Raw genomic sequence first — 24,993 nt, forward strand, 5'->3', positions numbered from 1 at the left:
AGGTAGGTTAGATCAGGGGCCTCCTGTATGATGGGTGGGTGGAACAGTGTGTGTACAAACTTGAATCACGTTTAAGTTATTTTTTAGTTGTTGGTTTTCTTAGCATTGTTTTATAGTCTGTAATTGTTTTTCTAGTGATATTTATTAATTATATGTTTGAGGCTGTACTTGCAATGTTCCATTGGGTTATTATTATTATTTCTTTTTGCAAGCCACGTTGGGGTTTGTTTGAGTGGAAAGCAGCTTCGAAATACAATCACTCAAGCCCAGGGGGGGTCATGACACCTGCTTTGTGAAGGGATGATTCAGTAGATTGGGGGAGTTTTGTGCCCCTGGCCTCAAATCCCATGGTGTGTGGCTCCCACTGCCATCTGAAGTGGGGAAGCCTCTAGGAGTGCTTCAGCCCATGGGTCTATGATTGTGCAGGGTTTCAGGAGTCAGGGAAACTTACACACATAGTGTTCCCTGCCTTAGGTGCCCCACACTAATGTGTAGATGGGGGTCGGGTGGAGCCATATGCCATGCAGTGCCCCTTCAGGCAAGTGTGCATTAAGTTTCAGGCTGAATCAAAGAGAAGCCTAGTCGCCTTCTGATGCTGAATGTATTACAACTTTGAGGAACACTGATGCAACAGCACCCATGAGATCACCAGTCTCCCATTTCTTGTCCACCACAAAACAGTTTTAGTTTATTGTTTGTGATTTAATTTTAAAAAGGTGAACTGTAAATATGTGTAAGCTTCTGAAAAGAGGACGTGAACAGCCCACCTGACTTGCAAGGGGGAGGTGAAACTAAGGTTAACATGTTTATCGGGGCAGATTGTTTTGTGCCAATAGATGTGAAACTGGGCTCTAAGGGCAGAAGAAGAACCTGCTCTACAATTGCAAAGAAATACTATGAGTTTATTTGCCTCTGGTGTGTATTCGGAACCCACATTAGTACTGACAATTAGCGTTCTTGCATGGCAACAACTGTGACATGCAGAAGACATGACTTAGTTTTGGTGGGTAAAGTGCATTAGTGGGTTTCCATTTCCTAGGTACCATATTTTTCACTCTCTAGGACGCACTTTTCCCCCTCCAAAAATTAAGGGGAAATGTGTGTGCGTCCTATAGAGAGAATGCAGGCTGCGCGGCTAAGCCCAAAGCCAGAACAGGGAGAAGGAGCGCTGCGGAGCGCTCCGTCTCACTGTTCTAGCTTGGGGTTAGCTGCGCAAAGCCTCTGCCTGCACCCTGCTGCCCTGTGGAGGCTCTAAAGGCTGTCCTCTAAGCCTGAAGCCTTTGGAGCGCAGTGGGAACTTGCGCTGAGCTCCAAAGGCTTCAGGGATCTTTGAGGCTGGCGGTGGGGGAAAGCAGCGCTTCCCTCCACCGCCAGCCCCACAACCTCGGAGGGCAGCGGGAAGGCAGCAAGCAGCCTTTGCGCTGCTCCCCGACCTGGTCTTTGAGGCTGGCGGTGGGGGAAAGCAGCGCTTCCCCCTGCCAGCCCCAAAAAGCATGTCAAAAGGAACCTGAAGCCTCCGGAGCCCAGAGGGAACTACCGCCGCACTCCAGAGGCTTCGGGTTGCCTTCACTGAAGCCTGGAGCGCGAGAGGGGTCAGTGCGCACCCATCCCTCTCGCTCTCCAGGCTTCCAAGGTAGCTGCCTGAAGCCTCCAGAGTGCAGCAGTAACTCCCGCTGTGCTCTGGAAGCTTTGGGTGAATGCACCTTGAACGCACCTTGTTTTAGATGGGGAGAACAAGAATTTTTTTCCCCTGTTCTCCCCCTCCTATGGTCCGGTGCGTCCTATAGAGCGAAAAATACGGTAAATGCTGTGGGAAGGTGTTGAATCTTTCAAAGGGAGCTTGGTGGAGGCAAAAAATATTTGGGGACCTGTTTTGTAGCTTATTGATCTGAAGTATAAGTTTCTGCATTTTCAAAGTCACTGCAATTCCTGCTGTTCTACCCTTCTTTTAATACCAGGGTGCAAAGGAATTTGTGGTGCCCTCACGAGAGGCTGGAAAGTTTTACTCACTGCCCCAGAGTCCTCAGCAGTTTAAGCAGCTATTGATGGTAGGAGGCCTGGACAGGTGAGTTTCTTGGGAACCTCCTGGTAAAAGGAATGTTACACAAGTGTCTCCTCCTACATCGGGGAATGGAAACCCCGTTCCCTAGAGTGGGGTGGGGTTGGGCGGCAGAGGTTACTTGTCACAGAAACTGACACCACCCTAATAAGAAGAATAGGGTTCACAATAAAGTTGGCATTGTCTAGTACCCGAGGACAAGCCACTGCAAATCTGCTCAGCAGGAGTGCATTCTCATTGTGTGTTGGCAAGGTAAAAGGTAAAGGTAAAGGATCCCTGGACAAAAGGGCCCCTGCTCATAGCAATGTGAGACCCCCCTGCTGTCTCCTGAGTTGGTGGAGCAGTTGCACTGCTGAGTTGTAAGGCAAACAGAAGTAGCAGTAGAGACACAAACCTCAGCAGTGTGGCAGAGAATCTCCTCCCCTAGCTTTCTCTGGCAGTGCAGAGGAATTGTTCTGCAGACAGGTCAGTGGCGACACCAAATTAGGACTTGACAGGTAATCAAGCCAAAGTGTGTGGAGCAGTGAGTACTGGTTCAACGATCATGAAAAATACTCACTTGGGCATAAACCTCCTTCCTCTGACCACTGATTATTCCTTCTCTTCTGTGTCCACTAGCTTCGTGCTAGTTATCATAGCCACTGCTCAAGCAGCTCTTTCCTTCTGCCTGCCGATGGTGAATATCTTTGGAAAAAATGCTATTAATACTTTGTAAGCAGAATGGTGACAGTGGTGACCTTCAATTCCAATGGCAGGTACTTCCAAGTAGCCCGCTGCTATCGAGATGAAGGTTCCAAGCCAGACAGGCAGCCTGAATTCACTCAGGTAATTTATATCCTTTGCTATGTATTTTTTACAATTTGATGTAAGATTTAAAAGCTCTAAGGAAATCTTGGACACGTGATCGGCACAACTTGTACAGCAGGTACAAGACATGATCTTTTTGTAACATAAAGTGTCCTTTTGCTACAGTGTTTAAAACAGTAATTTCTAACATCCCAAAAACACATTAAGGACCAAGCCAAAAAGTTAAGGTGTGTCGAGTGCCAATTACTGTGGGATTAGAACTTTGGCAAAATATTCCCTGGGAGCTTTTCACACCTGGGCAAATTCATTTGCTGTAAGGAAGGTTTCCTACTGTAAGCTTCAGATGCATCTGATAAAGTGGACCGTAGAACCTGAAAGCTTATGCAGTAATAAATGCATTGGTCTACAATCCTATCCCCACCGACTGTAAGAGGCGTAGTTCCTTTGAAGGGTATATATTGTAAAAAATAAAATAAAAAAATCAGTTACAACAAGGAGCAGTGACAATGAAATATTACAAACCAATCTCCAGTACCAAATCCCCAAAGTGCAAATCCTTCAGTTTGAAATGGGTGCTGTGAACCTCAATATATTATTATTTTAATTTATTATCTATCCTTCACCATAAGGTCCCATTATGGCAGGGGTGTCAAACTTAAATTCATCGGGGGCCGCATCAGCAGTTTGGTCACCCTCAAAGGGCCGGTTGTATCTGTAGGACTATGTGTAAAGTGGAGGTTTCCTGTGCAGAACGGCCGGTGCCGCTAGAGGGCAGACGTTCTCTGGCTTATAGGCTGCCGCGCATGCGCTGAAGAGGCGGCTTTCTTGTGTCAAAAAAAAAAAAGCGAGAATAAAAGGTGAAGGCCGGCGGCGGCTACACGGGCCACATGACGAGGTCTGGCGGGCCGGATTCGGCCCGCGGGCCTTGTGTTTGACACCCGTGCATTATGGGCTAAAACAACTTAAAATCACAAAACTAGGGTGGGTTGTACATCTCAGGTGTCAAAAGTCAGAGGTGCAACTTCAGTATTTGCTGAAAACTGTATAGTGGTTAGGTGCACCTCTGTGGGGAGAGAGTTCCACAGCTTAGGAGCTGCCCCTCAGAATGCCCTTTCCCAGGTTGCACCCCCACCCCGCCCAAAATTCTGAGGGTGGTGGAATTGCCAAGAGGACCCTCTCTGTTGATCTTGACACCTGAGAGGGTATGTCAGGAAGGAGGCGGTCTTTCAGTAATTAGTACTGGAGTCATTTAGGAATTTAAACATCAGTGTGAGTACCTTAATTAAATTATGCCTAGAAACGTGAGCGTAGCCAGGATTTATGTTGGGGGGCAGAATCGAGCTATCAGTGATGCAGTTGGTCAGTAAGTTAAGTATTTTAATTTACTTTCTTGATTTGGGGTTCGGCAGCTGTCCCCCTGCCTCCCCTGGCTACTCCATGCCTGGAAATGAACTGGCAACCAGTGCAATTGTTTTAAAACAGGGAACCCCAACCAATAATCTGGCTGCTGCACTTTGGTCCAGTTGAAGTTTCTGAGTAATCTTTAGGCACAGCGCCACATAGAGCGCATTGCAATAATCCAGTCTAGAAGTTACCAGAGCATGGAGTACAGTGGTCAGTTCCCCACCCTCCAAAGGGGCTGTAACCAGTGAGCTAGCCAGAGCTGAAAAAGGCACTCCTGGCCACTGAGCCTGGATTCAAACACCTGTATCTTTTCCAGAATTTAGCTTCCATTATACTTCTCTTGTTTCAGTTATAAATATCTATTTTGTAAGAGTTTTAGATACGGAAAAATAATGTTCTTATGGTGCCTTTGAATGTTACTTATTCCCCTCCCTTTTTTCCCTCTCTTTAATTCCCCCTCCCTCAAGATTGATATTGAGATGTCATTTGCAGACCAAGCTGGGATTCAGGCTTTAATTGAGGGCTTGCTGCAGTATTCCTGGCCTGAGGAGAAGGGACCCATCACAAGACCTTTTCCATCCATTACCTATGATGATGCTCTGGCCACCTATGGGAGCGATAAGCCAGACACTCGCTTTGAAATGAAGGTGTGTTCTGGAAACTAAGTCCTGTTCAGGAAAGTTTACAGAGTTGGGTATGATAGTTACTTATGTTTTAATCAAATTTCTTAACCATCCTTTACTATATAGCTTTATGTAACTGTAAGGAAAGATACACCGGCTGTAGCCTACTGCTTTCCTCAGTTGGCACTAAACCTGCTTCAAAGCTCTAAGCAACAAGTGCAAATGCCTTTTCAAAATTGTATTAAATGATCATTGTTTCTGTATGTGGACAGAAAGCACAAGAAGAGTGAGCATCTGAGCCACATAAAAGCAAATCGTCTTTTTAGTTCCTACAGTATCCCAAGGTCAACTTGGTCAGGTGCATCATTGAACTGTGGCCCATGAAAATATAGCACCACAATAAAAATTTGTTGTCTTTAAAGGGCCAGAAGACTCTTTTTGCAGCAGTGTTCAAATCAACAGTGTGGCCTGGTGGGAGACCATGATTTGGCTAAACTTGTTGGGGGGGGGGGCAGTTTAGGCATAGGCCGCCATCTACCCCCCCCCCCCCCCCGCAAGTACTTCTTTGGTGTCTTTGCTGCAACAGACTAACATGGTTAGAACTTGAGTCATGTAAGGTTGGAATGAAGTGATATGGCTTCAGTAGAAATGTTATAAGGAATTAAGTATAAATAGATTAATAGAGTATTAAAGGAAAAATAAGGTTAAAATGTGTTAAGATAATTATAGGATAGAAAACAGGGGAAGATGGAAAGGAATTGCTGAAATAATTAATAGAAGTGGAATACAAAAAGGGAGGTGTGAGGAGGTTGTGGAAATATGTGAAAGAAAGATAAGATATTGAAATTTTTTCTTATTTTGATGTGTTTTTAAATTGTTTTTGTTTTGTTTTGTTAGTTTAATGTCTTAGTGTTATGTAGTGTTTTTGTACTTTACTGTATTGTTTTTTGGGGGTTTTTTTTCTGTAGTGTTTAAATTGTTGTAAAAGTAATAAATATTTTTAAAAAGAAAAAAGAACTTGAGTCATGTAAGGAAGAATTATTCCAAAACTTCTGTTGCGATTCACTGTGAATGGGTGCGGAGGGTAGCTCTAAAAAGATTACAAAGACTTTTACTAATGTTATGGCTTGTGCAAAAATTGACAACTGGCATGCAGAAGTAATGGGGGTGGAGAAATGAGAAGCTCTTGGTGGCCAAAGTGTGTGTACACATCCACCAACATCACTGCCAGTTGCCTGTTTTTGCAGTGCTTGAAGGCGGTGGTTCAGCAGGCTGTCTCTCTTATGTGTCATGTGCTGCCTTAACAACCCTCCAACTTCTTACTTCTAATGCTCAGATCATTGATGTCACTGATGTGTTCAGGAACACAGAAGTTGGAGTTCTGCAGAAATCTCTCAGTGAGCCCCGGGGCACCGTCAGAGCCATTTGCATTCCGCAGGGAGCGGTGAGTAGTTCTGCTCTCTTTTCCAAATGTTGTTTATAATGTTGCTCTTTATATACTATCCATACAGAAGGGTTCTTGACTCTTCCCCTACACAGAGATCAGTAACAGTAGAACCAACTATCTGACTTTTAGAAGACATCTGAAGGCAGCCCTGTTTAGGGAAGTTCTTAAGGATTGATATTTTTATTATGTTTTAGATATGTTATAAGCAACCCAGAGTAGCTGGGGAAACCCAGCTGGATGGGCGGGGTAGAAATAAAATTATTATTATTATTATTATTATTATTATTATTATTATTATTATTATTACCAAAGACTGAATGAAAAGTGAATAGAACTCAAAGCGCTATTTAAAATATCTATGATGGGAGATAATATTGTTCTTAAACATTTTTATAGACATAAAATAATATGATTGCAGTGTTTTCTTGTGAATTGCTTTATGGTGTATACCAGGGATGTCCAACCAGTTCACTGTGATCGACAGGTCGATCCCCGGTTGATAGCGGTCGATCGTGGGCTCGTTTTCCTCCACAGGGGGAAAAGGAGCATCTGGCCCCGCCCCCTCGCTCTGTCCTTTATTTGCACACGATTTCAAGAAGGAAAGACAGAGTTAATGCTCGCAGGTTTACTATTTGTTCAGTGATTTATGGCGCGTCCCGCGTCCCCCCCCCCCCCCATGGTCATATCAATCACAAGTCTTTACTTATGGAAAAAGAGGGTGTGGAATGATCCTGTCTTCATCCAAACCTTCCTCCAAGGAGCCCAGGATAGTGCATATGTATTGTTGAGCCTATTTATACCCCACATTCCAATGGGAGTGCTCAGGGTTGCTTACAATGTAGTTGGGTTTTTTTAAAGTATATCTACAGTAATGATTTACATGGTCTATATGATGTTATACTCATAGCAAACCAAAGATGTAGACTATGCTGCCCTAATGGTAATTAACCCAGAGCCACCTGATGGCTGAATTGAGGTCTCAGTAGTTCAAGTCCTACACCAGGGGAGAATCTGTGGCCCTATGTTATGTCAGGGCAAGGTAGGCATCTAGTGGTCTACTTGGGAGCCCTTGGAATTTGGTGTTTGGCGTGTGTCACTTGGCTGTGTCACTGTTACACTTTCATATACTGGGGAGGTTGAACACAGCGCAGTTCTTCCGATAATGGAGAAACTTTCTTAACAGTTTAAATTTGCAGGAACTCAGGGCAAATAGAGGACTTTCAAATACTTTCCTTTTTTCTCTCATGTTGATGAGAGAGGTTATTCATTAAACCTGGGCACATTACGTATAATTTTTGCACTGTCGTGGCTGTGCTTTTATTGTACCTAAGAACTGCCAGGAATTACTATATTCATTACAAGTTTACTTTCCTTGCATTTTGTTGTTGTTTTCTTTTAGTTTTTGTTCAGCTATCTTGCTTTGTATTCTGCATATTGCTTTTATAAGGTAATTGATTCCTTGTAAAAGTGTAACATGGAGAGTTTTAAAATACAATGTGAAAAAGTTTAATAAAATATGGAGCATTAACCACCACCACTCAGCATAATTTTAGGAAAAAACAGATAAAGGTAATAATAATGCCCTTTAGAGTATATAGGCTTAATTGAATGATCTGTTCTTCTCTGTTTTTATCTTTTATTTAGAAACATCTTCGGAATAAAGATTTGGAGTCATTAAATGAATTGGCAAAATCCCAGTTTAACCAGGTAAGGCACAGAAACTTCCACTTCTATCAGTACAGTGGTACCACTGGATACGAACGGGATCCGTTCTGGATCCCCGTTCGCATCCTGAAGTGAACGTAACCCTCGCATGCACGGGGCGCGATTCGTCACTTCCGCGCATGCTCGTGACATCATTTTGACAGTCTGCGCATGTGCAAGCGGCGAAACCTGGAAGTAACACTTTACGTTATTTCCGGGTCACCGCGGAGCGCAACCCGAAAGCGCTCAACCTGCAGCATATTTAACCCGAGGTATGACTGTAATTTCTTCTAAACTGCATGAGATGTGATGTTGCTCAGCTCTCATTCCTTTCAGTGAGGCTGGGGCAGGAGGAATTTCCCATGAATTGATTGTTCATCTGCTGGTGTTAATTTGAAAAGAGAAGATAAGAGAGCTGAATGCAAATAATACGTGAGAACAAGATCAAAATTAGCTGTGAGGACAGGTCTGTCCAGGACTACTAGCCATAAGTGATCATATTTGATGGTTTTGATCCCTGGATGCTGGGGATGAGGAACGTGGAATGAGTATCGCCATCATGCTCTGGCTCTGCAAGAAGTAACTGGTTGGAGATAAAATGCTGCACCCAAATCTGACCCAGAAAGGCATTTGTTAGTGTTTGCAGTCTTTGCATTAAACTGTACAGTGCTGTGAGAATAAAAATATTCAAACATTATTAGACCATGCATCTTGGCCACCAACCACAGAACAAGAATGAGCACCTGAGGTGCATAAGGAGCTGCGTAGCTGAGTGTGGAGTTGTGTAGCAGGATTTCAGAGCTATTTTCCTGTGTCTTTGCTCGTGGGAAATAGAGTATCTGAAATTTATCAGGCAACGCTTGGGGTTTGAAGTATTCTGGGGAGTTGGATTGAGCTGTGCCAGACCTTTCCATACCACAATGGTAACTGCTTTAGAATTACGCTTACCATTTGTGTCTCCTCTTCTTCAGTTTGCTCCCTACCTTGCCTCCTTTCAGTGCTTTCAGGAATATGGTCATTCTTTTGCAGAAATCCCTCAAGCAGATGATGGCTATATAAAATTGGGTTGTTGTTTTTTATTAAACCTTTGTCAGTTGTGTTCATTGCTGACATGGATTTGGCCTCCTTGTATCTATTTGCTTTTTCAGGAACTGCCTAAGTTTCTCTTCTGCCCTTTTCTCCTGAACAGGGAATATTGCACTTCATTTTGAGGTCTGATGGCAGCATGAAGTCCGCACTTGGTAAGTTCCTGAATGAAGAACAAAAACTGGAGCTTGTCAGAGCAGTTCAGGCCAATGTGGATGACGTCGTGTTGCTGGCAGCTGGAGAGCATGAGAAAGTGGTAAGCAGAATATTTGACTTCGTAACTTATAAAGTAGCACGATATGCCTTGGCAGCTAAGAAGATCAGGAGAAAAGAACTAGATAAAATAGCGGTCAATTGCAAAGGTGATTTGGACATTTAAGCTGGCACATTCTACATGAGAACCCCCTGCTATTCCATCGTATGCAACAAATAATTTTTAGGAGAAGTGATCGTGGTTTACTGTATCTGCAGTGCCCGATGTTTTTATGGTTTTTATTCTTATTGTTGCTTTTCTTTTTGTTCCCATTGTGAATGATGCCATGGCCTTTGGCTAGTGGAATAAAGTTTATTATGATGACGGTAAGGAGAATATTGGGTCCCCAAGTCTTTTGTTGTTCTCATCAGCACAGTTACCGTTAAGTTTTCTGCTTGATCAGCTATTTCAGGTCAGCAGAAGATTTGGCAGGTGGTGTTTAGACAGCAACTGAAGGCTGTTCAGTTCTGATGTACCTATTGCATAACCACTTTCAGGTTTTCCCACTCCCCTTTTGTAAATCTGTTTTATGTGCAGTTTTCCATTAGTATATTAAAACACATTATTGTTTAAGAAGTGTGTTAGACACCTTGGAATGGAAAGGCAGGATATAAAATATTTTAATTCCTCAAAGCTGAACATAGCCTAAGTACCATATATGATGACTTCCACAACCTTAACAGCTCTCCAACTGAGTTTAGGCTGATGAGTGGAAAGTTGCTTATTCCTACTCTGTTGTAAGACTTTTGAAACCTTGACTAATTCCCCCAGATCATCTGCGAGGTCAGAATGTTTCCCATATCTCTCATAGAGCCAAAGGATGGCTTTATAGCTGAGGCACTCCTTATAAAACAGAGACCATACGTTATATCCCAATGTAATGTAGTTTTGAGAATTTTTAAAGTAGGAAGTACAAACTGAATGTCAGATAACTTGGGTGCAAGATGGCTAAATAGCAGCTGTTTTATATTAGAAAGTGTTTTCTACCTTTTTTGATGTTTGAAGAAATGTAAGTTTAATCCAAGAAGTCTTAAGTGAAGCATGCAATCCACTAAATTATCTGCCTCTGTTATTCACTAAATAAAATAAAGTGTAGAATATGATTGTCGCCTTAAGCTACTGTCTTTATCTCCCCCACCCCACCCCCCATTCCTTTTAGTGTTCTACATTGGGAAAGTTGCGCTTGGAGGCTGCTGATCTTCTGGAAGCAAGAGGCCAGTCCCTTCGCAACCCCTCTGCCTTTCATTTCCTATGGGTGGTGGATTTCCCCCTTTTCCTCCGGAAAGAAGAAAACCCCAGGCAGTTGGAGTCAGCTCACCATCCCTTCACTGCCCCCCACCCCTCTGATGAGCACCTCCTCTATACAGATCCTGCCAAGGTGACTTGGTGCCTTTTTTGTTTAGTGTATTCAAAGAAGCCATGCAGGGTTAGAAAAGGAAAGGCAAAACAGCCTTGGACGATTGTTCCACTCCCTTGAGCAGATTTCTGTCTCTGATGGAGCTAGTATTCACCGTAGTTCAAAGCATTTTTATTGCAGCTAGTTTTCAATAGCTAACATTAAGTTGATTTTACTTTTGCCGTTGGTACAATCCAGCCCATTTTTCTTTCAATGAGATACGTCACCAACTAGGACAGGTGGATCCATAACTTCCTGAATCCCTAAATAACTCTGCCTTACCTGGATTTATTGATTCCATCCAGGCACTCAGGAACTTCATTGCACAGTGGTGAGCTTTCACTCCAAAATCTCCAGAAGATCTTACCAAGCAGTTTCCTGTATTGGTTACATAGTGTGCAGCATAGGAATTTGTAAGCCTAACACCCAAGATGCCAAATAGTAATCCTTGCCAGCACCACCTTTTGGAATCTGCCTACAAGATAGGAGCAAGAACGCTACTGTTGAGAGGTGTGTAAATGATAGCTCAAAGAGCTCAGTTGAAACAGTCATTGAGAGGAAGTCTTACACAATGGATAGACCTTCACAGGTGAAGGAAGAACCACTGTTTGCCATTGGTACTGGTTCTCAACAAAGTCCAGAGGCTGAACCAGTGAGCAGAGAGGATCAGCACCTCATACGCAGGTCTGAGAGAGTTACAAAGGGTGTACCACCAAAGAGGTACTCAAAGGAGTTTGCTAACTTAGCTGTTGCATGTGTTGCTATTGTTAACAACTCAAAACAGGTTGAAGCAGTTGAAGGAAAATAGAGGTGGCATCATGCGCTGATGATTCATAGGATTTATTTTAATGACCAGCGCTTTCAACCCATTAATTGCAGTGGCCCATTGCAATTCACTGGATTTTAACTTTTGGTAGATAATGCTTTACAATTTAAAAATTGGTTTTTTAATAGATGTTTGTTTTCACAAGCCTTGTGTTTTGAGCAGTAGTAGTCTAGAAATATAGCAGCAGTGGTAAAACTGGGGAAATGTGGAAGTGTGTGATATTGTGGAATTACCACTGTACTTGGGTCTTTGGACCCCCAATTTTATGTCCCTGTCTCTAAGCAAATTTCCACCTAGTTCAATAGCACTCTCTCAGGAGAGATTGTATCTCACACAGATGCAAAGGGTACAAAGAGAAGTATATAGTCAAATTCTCTTTCTGTTCTTTCCAGGTCCGTGGTCAGCACTATGATCTGGTGCTTAATGGTAATGAGATTGGAGGTGGTTCCATTCGAATACACAGCGCAAAGCTGCAGCGTTTCATTCTTGAGACAGTGCTGAAGGTAATAGCAAAAGTGATTCTGCATATTACTTAAAACATTCGATCATATACTGCTCCTCATCCTATTGGATTTCACAGTGAGTTTCAATCAATATATGATGGTATCTATCAACCAGCTAGTCTGCATGCTTAGTTGTTCTTGTTCGGCGGCAGCCTGCTTCATCAGAAGAGGGAGAAGAGGACTATGCAGATTGCAACTCACAAGTGTTTCACACTTACACTGAGAAAATCTGAGCTGAGCCACACATGCTCACAGAAGGGGGGGGGGGAGCAGGGATTAGAAAGCAGGTTTACCAAGTCTGGCCCTTTAAGTCATGCTGGTTATTAATACTTGTTTTTTTCTAGGAGGACACAGAGCTGCTTTCTCACCTGCTTGAAGCACTGGACAGTGGGGCACCTCCGCATGGAGGAATAGCATTAGGTCAGTATCTGCTTTTACTTGAATCACAATTAACACTGACCATCAACACAAATATTACTTTTCATTGATACATTACACATACCCTGATGCTGGAGTGACTAAACTAACAGTTCCTGAATTAATCTAGCCTTCCACCCCTGCCCCAGTTGCAGTCCCTAAGAAAAACACGTTTGGATGAGCAGTATTTGTGGCAATCTGATTTCGCTGTGGGCTATTTTATTACCTGGGCACGTGTGTGTATGTGTGCGTGCACACTAACCTCACCTTTATCAAAGTCAGTTCAGAAAAGCATGTCGTTTTAACGCAAAAAATGTATTATACAAGGTACTCTTTTAAAAAAAGTCTGATTGCAGATTCTACACCTTGGGAAAATTTGCACATAAACCAAGTGCTCTAGATCACCACATTGCTGCAAAAGCCCTCAGGCATTTAATCTGCAACTCAAGTATGTTTGCTAGTTAGACTCCCAAGTGCAAGCAAAACCACTTTCTGAATCTCCTGAATAGAACTACAGCCAACAGCCATCCTGGATGGGAAAGCCCTCACACTAAGAACAATGAACACAAGATCTACGTATGTTCATCCACACTTCCAGTCTGTTTTGTTGCTAGAAGCAGAGCTTGAAACAAACAGTTCCAAATGTGCTCCAAATGATCTGCTGAAAAAATCAAACATTATTATACTCGAGTCATTTTATTTAGGGGACGCGGGTGGCGCTGTGGGTAAAAGCCTCAGCGCCTAGGGTTTGCCGATCGAAAGGTCGGCGGTTCGAATCCCCGTGGCGGGGTGCGCTCCCGTTGCTCGGTCCCAGCGCCTGCCAACCTAGCAGTTCGAAAGCACCCCTGGGTGCAAGTAGATAAATAGGGACCGCTTACTGGCGGGAAGGTAAACGGCGTTTCGTGTGCGGCTCTGGCTCGCCAGAGCAGCGATGTCACGCCGGCCACGTGACCCGGAAGTGTCTCCGGACAGCGCTGGCCCCCGGCCTCTTGAGTGAGATGGGCGCACAACCCCAGAGTCTGTCAAGACTGGCCCGTACGGGCAGGGGTACCTTTACCTTTACCTTTACATTTTATTTAGCATTATCGTTTGCATGCACAATATATATTGGTCATGGAAAGGTTTTGGTGCAATGGAAGAATGGCCTCACAGCCAGACTAATCTTTCCAATGCCCATTGAAATTTGATGCTGCCACTAATATTCAATGTCTGTCTTTTAGGACTTGACAGGCTGATTTGCCTTCTAGTAGGAGCTGCAAGTATTCGAGATGTCATTGCCTTCCCCAAATCGTTCAAGGGAAGAGACCTGATGTGCAATTCTCCAGATTACATTGCCCCAGAAGAGCTTGAACCGTACCATGTCAAGATTGCAGAGCCCATGCCAGAAGTGAAAGTGAAAAGTAACTGACTACTGAACATGACAGAAATGAAGAGTAAAACATCCAGTAGTGAACCCATTGGATTTTTGGAACTGTTAAGATGGCCTCCTGTACTTACTTTTGATGGGGAAATGGAGCGCTTCACCCTATAGCAGATCCCTTTGAGCATGTCTGCTGGAGAAATCAAGCACTAGTGACTAGATGGGTGCATGAGAAAGGGCATCAGGATGAGGTGTTGTCCTGTCTGTCCCACTCAAAGGTTTTTAAAAAATCAATGACTTGAGCCAAGTGAAGAATTGTTTGTAAGCACAGGCTATAATTCATTTTTTATTGCACGTTTTTGTACTATTTTGTAAAACGCAGTAAAATCTAGTTGTATGATTCAGATTTTGGAGCTCTCAGAAGTGTTTAGGAAGCTATTTTTCTAATTACCTTTAGATTCCACCTCAAGGTGCCATACAGAGTACAGTGGTGCCCCGCAAGACGAAATTAATTCGTTCCGCAAGTTTTGCCGTCTAGCGAATTTTTCGTCTTGCGAATTAGTATTTAGACAAAGGAAACAAAGTCGCAAGACGTTTTCGTCTTGCGAAGCAAGCCCATAGGGAAATTCGTCTTGCGAGGCAACTCGCAAACGGAAAAACCTTTCGTCTAGCGAGTTTTTTGTCTTGCGAGGCATTCGTCTTGCGAGGTACCACTGTACTCTCATTTTATCCTCAAAATACTGAGGCAGGCTCAGCTGCTTCAGTAGCATGACAATGGGTGGGGGGGGGGAGTGTAAGTAGGGCATCAGAACGTAATAAACCATAATAAACACCTAGCTCTCGCACAGCGCAACTTTTTAGAATAATTAGGTCTTTAACAACTCTAGAGGAACAGCCAAATTTAAATACAAATTTGACTCACAGGTGTGAGGCATTTGTGAGCTTTTTTGTGGAGAAAAGTCTTGCTGCACTGTGACCTGCCTGCCAATTTGGATACAGTAACAGAATTGGAGGCCCCTCGACTGTCCTCAGGTCCAGTATTGGACCACTTCGATCGGATACTCCCTGCCAATGTAGACAGATTCCTCCGAGCTGGAAGGCCCACCACTTGCCCCCTTGACCCTCCTGGCTGATTAGAGCGTGTCCAGACGAGGTGCAGGACCCCCTGGGTGAGATCATCAATCAGTCCCTTGGCACAGATACTTTCCCAGGGAAGTTGAAGGAAGCAGTGGTGCGTCTGCTCTTAAAGAAAACATCTCTAGATCCTTTAAGGTAAAGGTACCCCTGCCCATACGGGTCAGTCGTGTCCGACTCTGTGGTTGCGCGCCCATCTCACTTAAGAGGCCGGGGGCCAGAGCTTCCGGGCCACGTGGCCAGCGTGACAAAGCTGCTCTGGCGAGCCAGCACCAGCACCGCACATGGAAACGCCGTTTACCTTCCCGCTATAAAGCGGTACCTATTTATCTACTTTATTATTATCTACTTTAATGAGGGTGAAAGAGGAGAGCGCAAAATATGGTCTGAAGCTCAACATCAAAAAAACGAAGATCATGGCCACTGGTCCCATCACCTCCTGGCAAATAGAAGGGGAAGAAATGGAGGCAGTGAGAGATTTTACTTTCTTGGGCGCCATGATCACTGCAGATGGTGACAGCAGCCACGAAATTAAAAGACGCCTGCTTCTTGGGAGAAAGGCGATGACAGGCCTAGACAGCATCTTGAGAAGTAGAGATGTCACCTTGCCAACAAAGGTCCGTATAGTTAAAGCCATGGTCTTCCCAGTAGTGATGTATGGAAGTGAGAGCTGGACCATAAAGAAGGCTGATCGCCGAAGAATTGATGCTTTTGAATTATGGTGCTGGAGAAGACTCTTGAGAGTCCCATGGACGGCAAGAAGATCAAACGCATCCATTCTTAAGGAAATCAGACCTGAGTGCTCACTGGAAGGACAGATCGTGAAGCTGAGGCTCCAGTACTTTGGCCACCTCATGAGAAGAGAAGACTCCCTGGAGAAGACACTGATGCTGGGAAAGATGGAGGGCACAAGGAGAAGGGGGCGACAGAGGACGAGATGGTTGGATAGCGTTTTTGAGGTTACCAGCATGAGTTTGACCAAACTGCGGGAGGTAGTGGAGGACAGAGGTGCCTGGCGTGCTCTGGTCCATGGGGTCACAGAGAGTCGGACACGACTAAACGACTAAACAACAACAACAAAATTTATCTACTTGGACTTGGGAGTGCTTTCGAACTGCTAGGTGGGCAGGAGCTGGGACCGAAGACAGGAGCGCATCCCGCCGCGGGGATTCGAACCGCCGACCATACGATCAGCAAGTCCTAGGCACTGCGGTTTTACCCACAGCGCCACCCGGTTTTACCCACAGCAGCCTTCAACATGGTTGATCACGAACTTTTGGGCCACCGCCTTGCCGACGTGGGAATTCAGGGCAGTCAGACAATGGCTGTGCTCCTTTATCTCAGGTCGGGGACAGAGGGTGGCGCTAGGGAGGGAGTTGTCGCCGCGGCACTCCTTGGTGTGTGGAGTCCTGCAGGGCGCAATCCTTTCCCTGATGCTTTTTAATATCTTTATGCGCCCCCTTGCCCAAATTGTCTGGAGCTTTGGGCTGGGTTGTCATCAGTATGCTGGCACTCAGCTTTCTGTTGATGTACAGCCACCCTGACTGGGCCCCAGAAACACTGACCAGATGCTTGGAAGCTATCGCTGCGTGGGAGCCAGTTGAAGTTAAATCCTTTGAACACAGAGGTCCTCTGCTGGGTTGGGACTACATGGGGTTGGGGGTGGCCAACTCCCATCTCTTGCGAGGGCTCAATTAGTACCAGCGCCTTTTGCCAAGAGTGTGGGTGTAACCTTCTACGCCTCCCTTTCCATGGAGGCACAGGTTGCAGCCACAGCAAGTGGCATTTTTCCTTCCTTTCTCACCCTGATCTGGCCAGTGATCCATGTGGTCACCTCCAGGCTTCATCATTGTAACTCGCTCTACGCAGGGCTGCCCTTGAAGCTGGTCCTCGCTGCGGGATAACATTCATCCAGTGCTTTACCAGCTGCACTGGCTCCCGGTGGAGTACAGGGTCAGGTTTTAAGGTGGTTTTGACCTTTAATGCCCTATGCAGCCTAGGATCCTCGTACCTACGGGACCACGTCTCCTGGTATGCTCCACAGAGGACCTCAAGGTCCAGAAATGACATTTTGTAGGTCCCAGGTTTCAAGGTGGTTAGATTGGTCTCAACTAGGGCCAGGGTTTAGACTCAGTCTGACCCTTATGGTCTTGATTTATCAACTATTTTAAAATGAGGTTGCATTTTAACCTGTATTTTAAATTGGTGAGCCCCAATTATGTTTTTACTGTGATTTTATTGGTGTTAGCCGCCCTGAGCCCAGCTTTGGCTGCACATAAATAAAATTTATTATATCAAACAAAAGCCAGATTGTTCAATAATCAATTAACAAGCATATTCTTTGATGGATACCAATTATTTTAGGTGGTTAATTTGTAGATCCTTCCAGCTGAGACGAATGAAACTCTGGTCTTTGACCACATGAAATGTCACTTTTAACAAACCAAAATCAAGTGAGTGGGAAAAGAGACATGAGAAATATTAACTCTAAACAGGGCTTTCCTTTATCTGTGCACTAACAAAAACCTCAGAAGAGGTCTAATACAAGAGGGGGAAAGGTGACAGAATTAACTTTGAGAAAAGCACAAGGGTAATCTAGTCCAGCCCCTGGCAACATAGCAAACCTGTCTATGTATGGTTTACCATCAAGAAATATTGAATCTCACTGCTATTCAACTTTACCCATGTTTATACGCCTCTGTTAAAAAGAAGCCGATGCAGTTCTGAGGTTGGATTAAATCCTTTATTGATTATATGTATATAACACCCTTCATCCAAGGAATACAGGGCAGCTTACAATATAGAAATATTGTCAAACAGGTGAGATCTTCAGCCCACCAAATGGTAGATGTTTATCCTTCCAGCCTTGGCATATAAGGGGGCCGTTATTACAACTCTCCCACCCCCTATAACTTGGCCTTCTCATGAAAACCTAGGGTAGATGGCTCAGTTTTTTAAAAAAGCAATAGAAGTATAAGCACAATCACCACAGACATCCACCAAGTCAAGATTAGCATTGAACAATTACTTCCCCAATGCCAGTTGTGGCTATGCTACTCCTATCCAAAAATGGCAGCTTTACTTATAACTTGCTGCTGCCTCAACAGTTTCTCCCATTTATTTGAATAAACTGTTAGGTATGAGGATGCACATGCTCAGCATTTTCATTTTGACTCAAACATCTGAAGAATCTACATCTATTGTAACCAAAGCTTATATTGAACATCCAGATGTCACAGAATTTACATTTGGGTTCTTCCACTATTTTAAGTTGAATGTCTTCTGGGCAAGGCTGCAACTTCACATCTAGGATGAAGAAGAAAGGGTGTCAAGCCAGTGCATTCCACATAAAACAGCTGCACATACCAGCAAATGAACAGATCAGACCTTGATATTTTCCATCATGTAGTCAGAGAGAGAGTTCAAGGTTGTGTTTATCATCATATATCCATTCCCGCATCACCATATAGCATGTGATACACAAGATAGATACCTACCTTTCACATACAACTGTTAGTTCAAGATGTTCACCACCTACATTTGAAAGAGATATATAAAAGGGTAATGAATATGTCTTAAACACAGAATGGACAAAATCACTAAATGATTTGGAATAATCAAGTTGCACAAGTTTGTGAATCAACCTGTTCAGCGGATGGACTTTTACATTATTTCATTGCTGTAATCATTAACTCCACAGAAGCAGGCTGTGTTGTTACATTTAAAGTTTTACAATAGAATCTGTACAAATGTATTACAAGTGAAGGCCAAAAAAGGGACTTGTATACTTGTGGTCTGAAGCGAGATACATCAGATAGGAGCGAAAGACAGTTGCAGTTCTTCACCACAGTTCAATCTGCTGAACTATGTTATCATCACTGTATCTGCTCATTCTTGCCATTCTTCTCCTGTCCCTTACATACTTTTACTACCTCAGGGGAACATTTAGGTCCAATTTTTAAATATATATTTCAAACACAACCAATGCATGCTTACCAACTTAAAATGTTCTGTTCCTTTCCCCCCAATCCAGAGCGTGTAGCACTTGCATCACACAGGCAGAGTTCTCCAGAACATTCCTGTTTAATCTGTAATGAAAGTTATATCTTATGTGCACCCAAGCAGCAATGCACTAAAAGGGAGCACTATTTCTGTACTGTTTCAGTGCAAATTCTCTTCACTTCTTTTCAGAGAGATTCCCATTGTTTTATACAATTTCATCATCAACAGTACAAACATACCGTGTGTGTGTTGAGCAGAAATATCAGCAGATGCAGTATTTGATTAACACTTAGTTGGGCCCTGGTCACCAGCTTGGAGTTCCCTGCCACCTCCATCATTTACACTTAATTTATACCGTTGGCACTGGGTGGCCATGGGAAGGGTTCTTAACAGTGATAAATGTCATTTTTACAGCTTACCAGTGTATTGTGAAGCTCAGGCCTCTCCTCTCCATCAGTTTCCACTGTGTCTAAAAAAAGGAAGATATTTGCCATAGTTTAAACATTAGTTTATATATCAGACCTAAGACAAAGTTCTCATCATGAGCCAATCCAAGTTTTTGAGTGTACTCTTACGCAAAGGAGATGCCTATTAAGAAGTGCACATTCCCACTGCTGTAGAAACTTGTTTGATTCAGAAGTTCAGTCTTAGGTAGATAGTCAGTGGCATTCTGATTGCCCCTGCTAAGAACCTAGCAAGCTTTGCTGTTATCTGCTCTGTTTGGTCTGATAGGAGAAAGGACACTGTGGCAGTGGTTGTGCGCCCTGGGATGGTCAGTACGAGTGGGGTGATGATCTCATTCCTTAAAGACAGTCCTAGGTAAGTCATGGTACTTGACACGCCAAGAGCCAACGGCATGTCTCTGCTCAGCTACATTGTCCAACCCCCAATAAAAGCCTCAGCGCACAATTGTCAGAAATATTTTCTGTCCACTACTCTTAAAACATCATTGGCTTTTTTCCAGGCAGAGCCTGACTTAATTTGTGGTGTGAATTTCAAAAGGAAGGAAAAACACAAAATATGAAAGCTGCTTTGTATGAACTCAGCCCATTGAGCCATCTAACCTAGTACTACCTACTTCAATTATCAGCAGCTTTCCAGTCTCCTATAAGCTGGACACCAGGAACTGAACCTGGGACCTTCTGCATGGAGTTAGGAGCTCTCCTCTGCACTACAGCCCCTCCCCAAAGCAGAACACAAGCCTATGGTGTCAGATTTCAAAACTAGTCATTTACTAACCTCTTTCAGCAGGTAACTCAAAACTGGAGAATCCTCAACCATTTGGACTTTAAAGAGAAAGAAACATTTGTTAATTAAGTTGCAACAGAGGATCTTATTACAGGGAACCAGCTTGGCTCGGCTCTGGAAAACGTTAAACTCATCTTGGCAACTTTTGCTTTAAGATTTGACTGGCAACAACTTCCCACAGGGAACTGCCCAAAGTTAAGCAGAACTGATGGCCAGAACCAAATGTTGGCATGGGTTGATCACAAACACAAAGGAACCTGGAACTTTATATTTGTGTGTTCTATTAATGTGAAACGAGAAAGTAATTTGTATTTCTGTAAGTTTCCTAACTAATGACCACAGATCAATGTAACCTCAGTATATAGAACGGTATGCTGTTAATTTCATGAGCAGTCATTTGGCGGAATCTATTATCATCACTGGTTACATGTGTGGTCTAGTACTGAGCAAGCTATGAAAAATGCCTAAAGTTATATAAACAATTAAAAATCGCCCAAATTAAAACCCTTATTACCATCATAATCTGGAAGATCTAACAGGGAATTGTTGACAAGCAGCCCATACTAATCCCCACATTATTGCTTGATCCTTCCAAAACATTTGCCAATGTTACTGCAATGCTGAACAAATTTTATCAGGTAGATGTCTTATAGTAACTTACCACTATCAGGAATGTAACTCTAAGGAGATCTTCAAAGTCGCCTCATGACCTAGAAAGAAAGTTTTCTTTAAGACAGCCCAGAGAAAGCTAGCTGCTAAACAGGAAAATGCAAGCAGATGCCCAAGTCAGGTAGAGCTAATTACAAATCTCCATTATTTAAGTCAGCTTCATTGGCTTCTCATCACACAGGCTGCTTGCATTATATACTACACATTATAAAAATTCACCTTCACTGATATAACTAGAAGACCTTGTTCAGTGTTATACCTAAGATGCATTGGCACCTCCTAGGCAGGCTGCATGAGCAGTATTTATAATTGTGCTAGGAATAAATGGGACCCATATTTCAAAAGTATAGTCCAATAGCATTGGACTATTCTTGAAGAACTTCACAGCCTCTCTAAGCAAGTTTTATCACACTGCTCAACAAATATTGCAGTGAGGTTGGACTGACTGACAAAAACACTTCCCAGTAACTAACCCACCTTTTTTGCTTCAGAACTCAAGTCTCATACAGCTGCATTACGGAGGCCTATAAAAGTGACAAGAAGCGATTTTAGTCTTGAACCCAGCTTCACTCCTTTTTAAAACTACAATGAACCACTGTATCAGTGTTGATTCAATTATCCTCATTTGGATCAGCGACCTGATTCAGCATCATATACAGCAGATTTAATGTCTACATATAACCTAATAACTACAGCATTGGCAACTACATAGAATGGCTGCTTTGAAACCTCTGGAGAACAAAGGCAGGACAGGACACAAACTACCCAACAAATCCCAACACTATTTAGAAAAGCAAAGAATGTACTGGAAAATTCTCATATGCCTGGGGATAAATACAATTTGGATCAATACAACTGCAGTGGACCAAACAATAAGGGCTACTGAAATCTCCAGTCTCTTATTATTATTGCTGCAATTCATGCAGACCTGAGATTTAAGATGTGATTTAATACATGATGTAAAGTGTGTTATGAATATTTTAAGAAGTTCAAAGACTGATATAATCTGACCCATTACAGCATAATGCAACCAAGTGTGCTTGGTAATAATATAACGGAGTGGGGAGAAACAGAAAACTTTCGGGCAGCCTAAGCATGCTGTGGGTCACTGCCGTTGTTCATGAGAGGTGCCCTGCCAATGCTCAAAATTCCCTTTCTGCCATAACTACACATTCAAATTTTTCCATGAAACATACCTGTTTGGCCATGTTAAGGAGCTGGACTGAAATTTATAGTATAGCAGCAACTAGGCCATATTGCAGAATACAGAGCAAATGCAGACCCTGCAAGAAAATTTTAATTCTGTTACAACTTATGACCTTAATAGTCTAAATCCTCTTTTGCCAAACACTTTCACGCTGTTAATGGCATTAACTGTTTGACTGGTTGCCTCAGTAGACATCTATAGTTTTTACCTAGATAATATGCCTTGAGCTAAAAACATTGTGTTTTTTTCCCCCAAGTAGTAAATAGGCATATTATAAAATGGCCATCTCCTTGGCAACCAAATAATGTTGATGTTCGGCATTAAGTACAGAAACGATACCAATGATAGTACCATCAAAATAACTCGGATGCATCAGATAGGAGCGAAAGACATCTGCAATCATCACAGATTATCTGCTGAACTATGCTTTCATCACATACATCCTTCAATTGCAATAGAGAAACCAAAGCTGCATTTAATGCTGCTAGCTTGCTCAACTTAAGTATATGCCGTTTAAAACTACTAGTCATACCTTGGGTTACAGACGCTTCAGGTTGCGGTTTTTCGAGTTACGGACGCGCCGAAATCCGGAAGTACTGCAATGGGTTACTTCCAGGTTTCAGAGGTCGCGTATGCGCAGAAGCGTCGATTCGCAAACTGCGTGTGTGCAGACACAGTGCTGCGGGTTGCGAACGTGCCTCCCGCACGGATCATGTTCACAACCCGAGCATCCACTGTATATAAAACTCCCGGGAAAAGCTGGTAGAGGCTTTTATACAGATTGCTTGATCTTCTGTAGGACACTTACCCAAATATCTTCCTTCTGTAAGTACCAAACCATTTCTAAAACCCTGCAAGGAAAACAGCAAAAGTTACAAAACCTTTAAAAACAATTTAGATGCCCCTTAAAAAATGTTCAGTGCCTCAGTTTCAATTATAGGTGGTTGAGCATTCTCATCATTCTAATCAAGAGTAGCAAATAAGTGTCATCATTGTGGCACAAAGTTAGTTCTCATTTAAGCAAGCTATATATTGCATTCTGAAAAAGCCTAAACAGTTTTCTTTTAATCCAAAACAGAAAATATTACCTCCACAAATAGTATTGTCTTCACCTTCTGAGCCTATAAGGAAGCACACAAAAAAATATGTTAGAGCTCTCTAAGTTAAAATGCTTCTAAAAACAAGTGGGTCCCCTAACAACCTGGTAATTGACTGGGAATGCAAATCAGCATCAACTCTGCCATTGACCTGAAATAGTATTTCAGCCCAACATGCAACACAGAAATCTAAGCAGCACAGGGCTACAGCAGCAGTGTAACTGTAACCACTCTCAGCTTCAAACCAACCCACAAAAGGGTTTTTTAGTACATGTGGCAAACACTGTAGGGCTCTTGTAAACCATGCAAAGCCTAAACACTGGCCTGCAATATTCATTGAGGTGCCATAAATTAATCTGCAATACAGGAGTATCTGACTTTGAACTAGCAGGGCTATTTTAAAATGCCTCGTTGAACACTGAATATACCCAGGTCCTAATCCTGCTCAGAGATGTTGGTATTCATCATGCTCTCAGATGTCCCTACCAACATCATTTATCATCATGTGCAGGTACAGTGAAGGAGAGCTCATCCTTATCAGGAAATGACTTTTTAAAAAAGATGCCATGTGCTACCTTTGTTTGGTGCAGCTCACTTTACTTTTGTGAGAAGACTCGCTGCAACGGTTTCACTACCACACTCCAAATAAGGACTCCCCAGTGAGATTTCTTTTACATCCACTGTCCAAGTCATTAGTCTAGAAAATATTCTTAGGGCAGGAGGAAAATTACTAGCCTGCAAGGGGTGGCAGCTCCATTCACTGAATTTTAATGCTAGGTATACAGGACATTTGCCATTTCTGCGAACCAGTGCGGCGCAGTGGTTGGAGGGGCAGACTAGGCCCCCTGCCAGAAACTCGCCCGGAGATCTTGGGCCAGTCACTCCCTCCGTCCAGCCGGCCTCACAAGGTTGTTGTGGGCATTCAATTGGCGGGGGGGGGGGGCGGCGCACTAGGCACGCGGCCCTGAGGTCCGGGGGGGGGGGGGCTAAGGAAAGCTATAAATGCAAGAAATAAACAATTCCTCAGCCATTCCCGAGTTGCAATACCCGTTCACCATCCAAATCAAGCTATTTCTGAGATCTATTCGGCCCCCGTGGGAAACTGATCTGAGTGGGTGCTAAATAAGCCCAGGGCGAATTTAGGGCAATGGCCAGAACTACGTTAAAAGCCGCGATCTGCCCCACCTAAGCCGACCCCCCCGACGGCGATTCGGGCTCCCGACGTGCAGATTGCATTCCCTCCGAAGGTTCCGCATTTCGTTTGCTACTCCTAATAAGGGCCGCGCTCGTCACTGCTGAGGCCTTTTGAAATCAGTATTTAGGCAGCCTTTTCCTCTGAGGGCCAGTCTGGAAGGAGGGCGCGCGCCGCCCAGGCGCCACTGGCTCGCAAGGCCCGAGCAGCCATCCGCCTCCATCCAGCGCCCCCCCGAGCCATCCGCGGGGGACGACACTGCCTAGGCAACCTGCGCGCTCCATAAAGCCCTACTGGGGTGGAAGTGGCTGAGAAGAAAAGCGAAGAAACCCGAACACTCACCATGGTCCCCAAAGGCCAGCCGAGCGCAAGCAATGGCGACTTAGAAAAGAGAGAGCAACGTGGGGCCTCTCTCTTTATATACGCCCGCAGGCCCCGCCCTCCCTAGGATCACGTGAGGGCACGAGGCTTTATTTGCATGGCCCCGCCCCCAGGGGCGAAGAAGAAAAGCACTCGGTCCCGCCTCCCCCAGTTCCCCCACCAATCGCGCGCGCTGGGG

The 24,993-nt window shown here is 43.8% G+C and overlaps 1 protein-coding gene, 1 long non-coding RNA gene and 9 other non-coding genes across 13 annotated transcripts in view; 1 reads left to right on the forward strand and 10 right to left on the reverse strand.

Annotated features, from left to right (window-relative positions):
• DARS2 (aspartyl-tRNA synthetase 2, mitochondrial) overlaps nt 1-14,289 on the forward strand; it is a 29,192-nt gene extending 14,903 nt beyond the window's left edge. For all 3 annotated transcript variants that reach the window (XM_077928201.1, XM_077928203.1, XM_077928202.1), the window contains exons 8-17: nt 1,959-2,065; nt 2,815-2,884; nt 4,738-4,917; nt 6,230-6,337; nt 7,985-8,047; nt 9,234-9,386; nt 10,543-10,761; nt 11,998-12,108; nt 12,453-12,528; nt 13,746-14,289. In XM_077928201.1, coding sequence (XP_077784327.1) covers nt 1,959-2,065; nt 2,815-2,884; nt 4,738-4,917; nt 6,230-6,337; nt 7,985-8,047; nt 9,234-9,386; nt 10,543-10,761; nt 11,998-12,108; nt 12,453-12,528; nt 13,746-13,933 — 1,275 coding nt within the window. In that variant the 3' untranslated portion in view covers nt 13,934-14,289. The remainder of the gene's footprint in view (nt 1-1,958; nt 2,066-2,814; nt 2,885-4,737; nt 4,918-6,229; nt 6,338-7,984; nt 8,048-9,233; nt 9,387-10,542; nt 10,762-11,997; nt 12,109-12,452; nt 12,529-13,745) is intronic.
• Nucleotides 14,290-17,748: 3,459 nt separating this feature from the next.
• LOC114598541 (uncharacterized) lies at nt 17,749-24,881 on the reverse strand. The gene is made up of 11 exons (XR_003707075.2): nt 24,777-24,881; nt 23,234-23,266; nt 22,954-22,996; nt 22,135-22,221; nt 21,416-21,462; nt 20,931-20,979; nt 20,261-20,307; nt 19,441-19,490; nt 19,016-19,107; nt 18,517-18,553; nt 17,749-18,325 (listed from the first exon to the last, which is right to left on the reverse strand). It is a non-coding gene; the product is annotated as an uncharacterized LOC114598541 (long non-coding RNA).
• Nucleotides 18,392-18,471, reverse strand: LOC114600021 (small nucleolar RNA SNORD81). The gene has a single exon (XR_003707430.2). It is a non-coding gene; the product is annotated as a small nucleolar RNA SNORD81 (small nucleolar RNA).
• On the reverse strand, nt 18,822-18,906 carry LOC114599972 (small nucleolar RNA snR60/Z15/Z230/Z193/J17). Its single transcript, XR_003707392.1, has one exon. It is a non-coding gene; the product is annotated as a small nucleolar RNA snR60/Z15/Z230/Z193/J17 (small nucleolar RNA).
• On the reverse strand, nt 19,174-19,251 carry LOC114600023 (small nucleolar RNA SNORD79). Its single transcript, XR_003707432.1, has one exon. It is a non-coding gene; the product is annotated as a small nucleolar RNA SNORD79 (small nucleolar RNA).
• LOC114599984 (small nucleolar RNA SNORD75) lies at nt 19,916-19,976 on the reverse strand. The gene has a single exon (XR_003707402.1). It is a non-coding gene; the product is annotated as a small nucleolar RNA SNORD75 (small nucleolar RNA).
• Nucleotides 20,620-20,694, reverse strand: LOC114600032 (small nucleolar RNA SNORD47). Its single transcript, XR_003707443.1, has one exon. It is a non-coding gene; the product is annotated as a small nucleolar RNA SNORD47 (small nucleolar RNA).
• LOC114600036 (small nucleolar RNA SNORD44) lies at nt 21,054-21,120 on the reverse strand. The gene has a single exon (XR_003707447.2). It is a non-coding gene; the product is annotated as a small nucleolar RNA SNORD44 (small nucleolar RNA).
• On the reverse strand, nt 22,510-22,590 carry LOC114599974 (small nucleolar RNA snR60/Z15/Z230/Z193/J17). The gene has a single exon (XR_003707394.2). It is a non-coding gene; the product is annotated as a small nucleolar RNA snR60/Z15/Z230/Z193/J17 (small nucleolar RNA).
• LOC114600020 (small nucleolar RNA SNORD24) lies at nt 23,066-23,145 on the reverse strand. Its single transcript, XR_003707429.2, has one exon. It is a non-coding gene; the product is annotated as a small nucleolar RNA SNORD24 (small nucleolar RNA).
• On the reverse strand, nt 23,679-23,758 carry LOC114600034 (small nucleolar RNA SNORD74). The gene has a single exon (XR_003707445.1). It is a non-coding gene; the product is annotated as a small nucleolar RNA SNORD74 (small nucleolar RNA).
• Nucleotides 24,882-24,993: the final 112 nt, after the last annotated feature.

The sequence above is a fragment of the Podarcis muralis genome, chromosome 5, assembly GCF_964188315.1.
Source record: "Podarcis muralis chromosome 5, rPodMur119.hap1.1, whole genome shotgun sequence".
NCBI lineage: Eukaryota > Metazoa > Chordata > Lepidosauria > Squamata > Lacertidae > Podarcis > Podarcis muralis.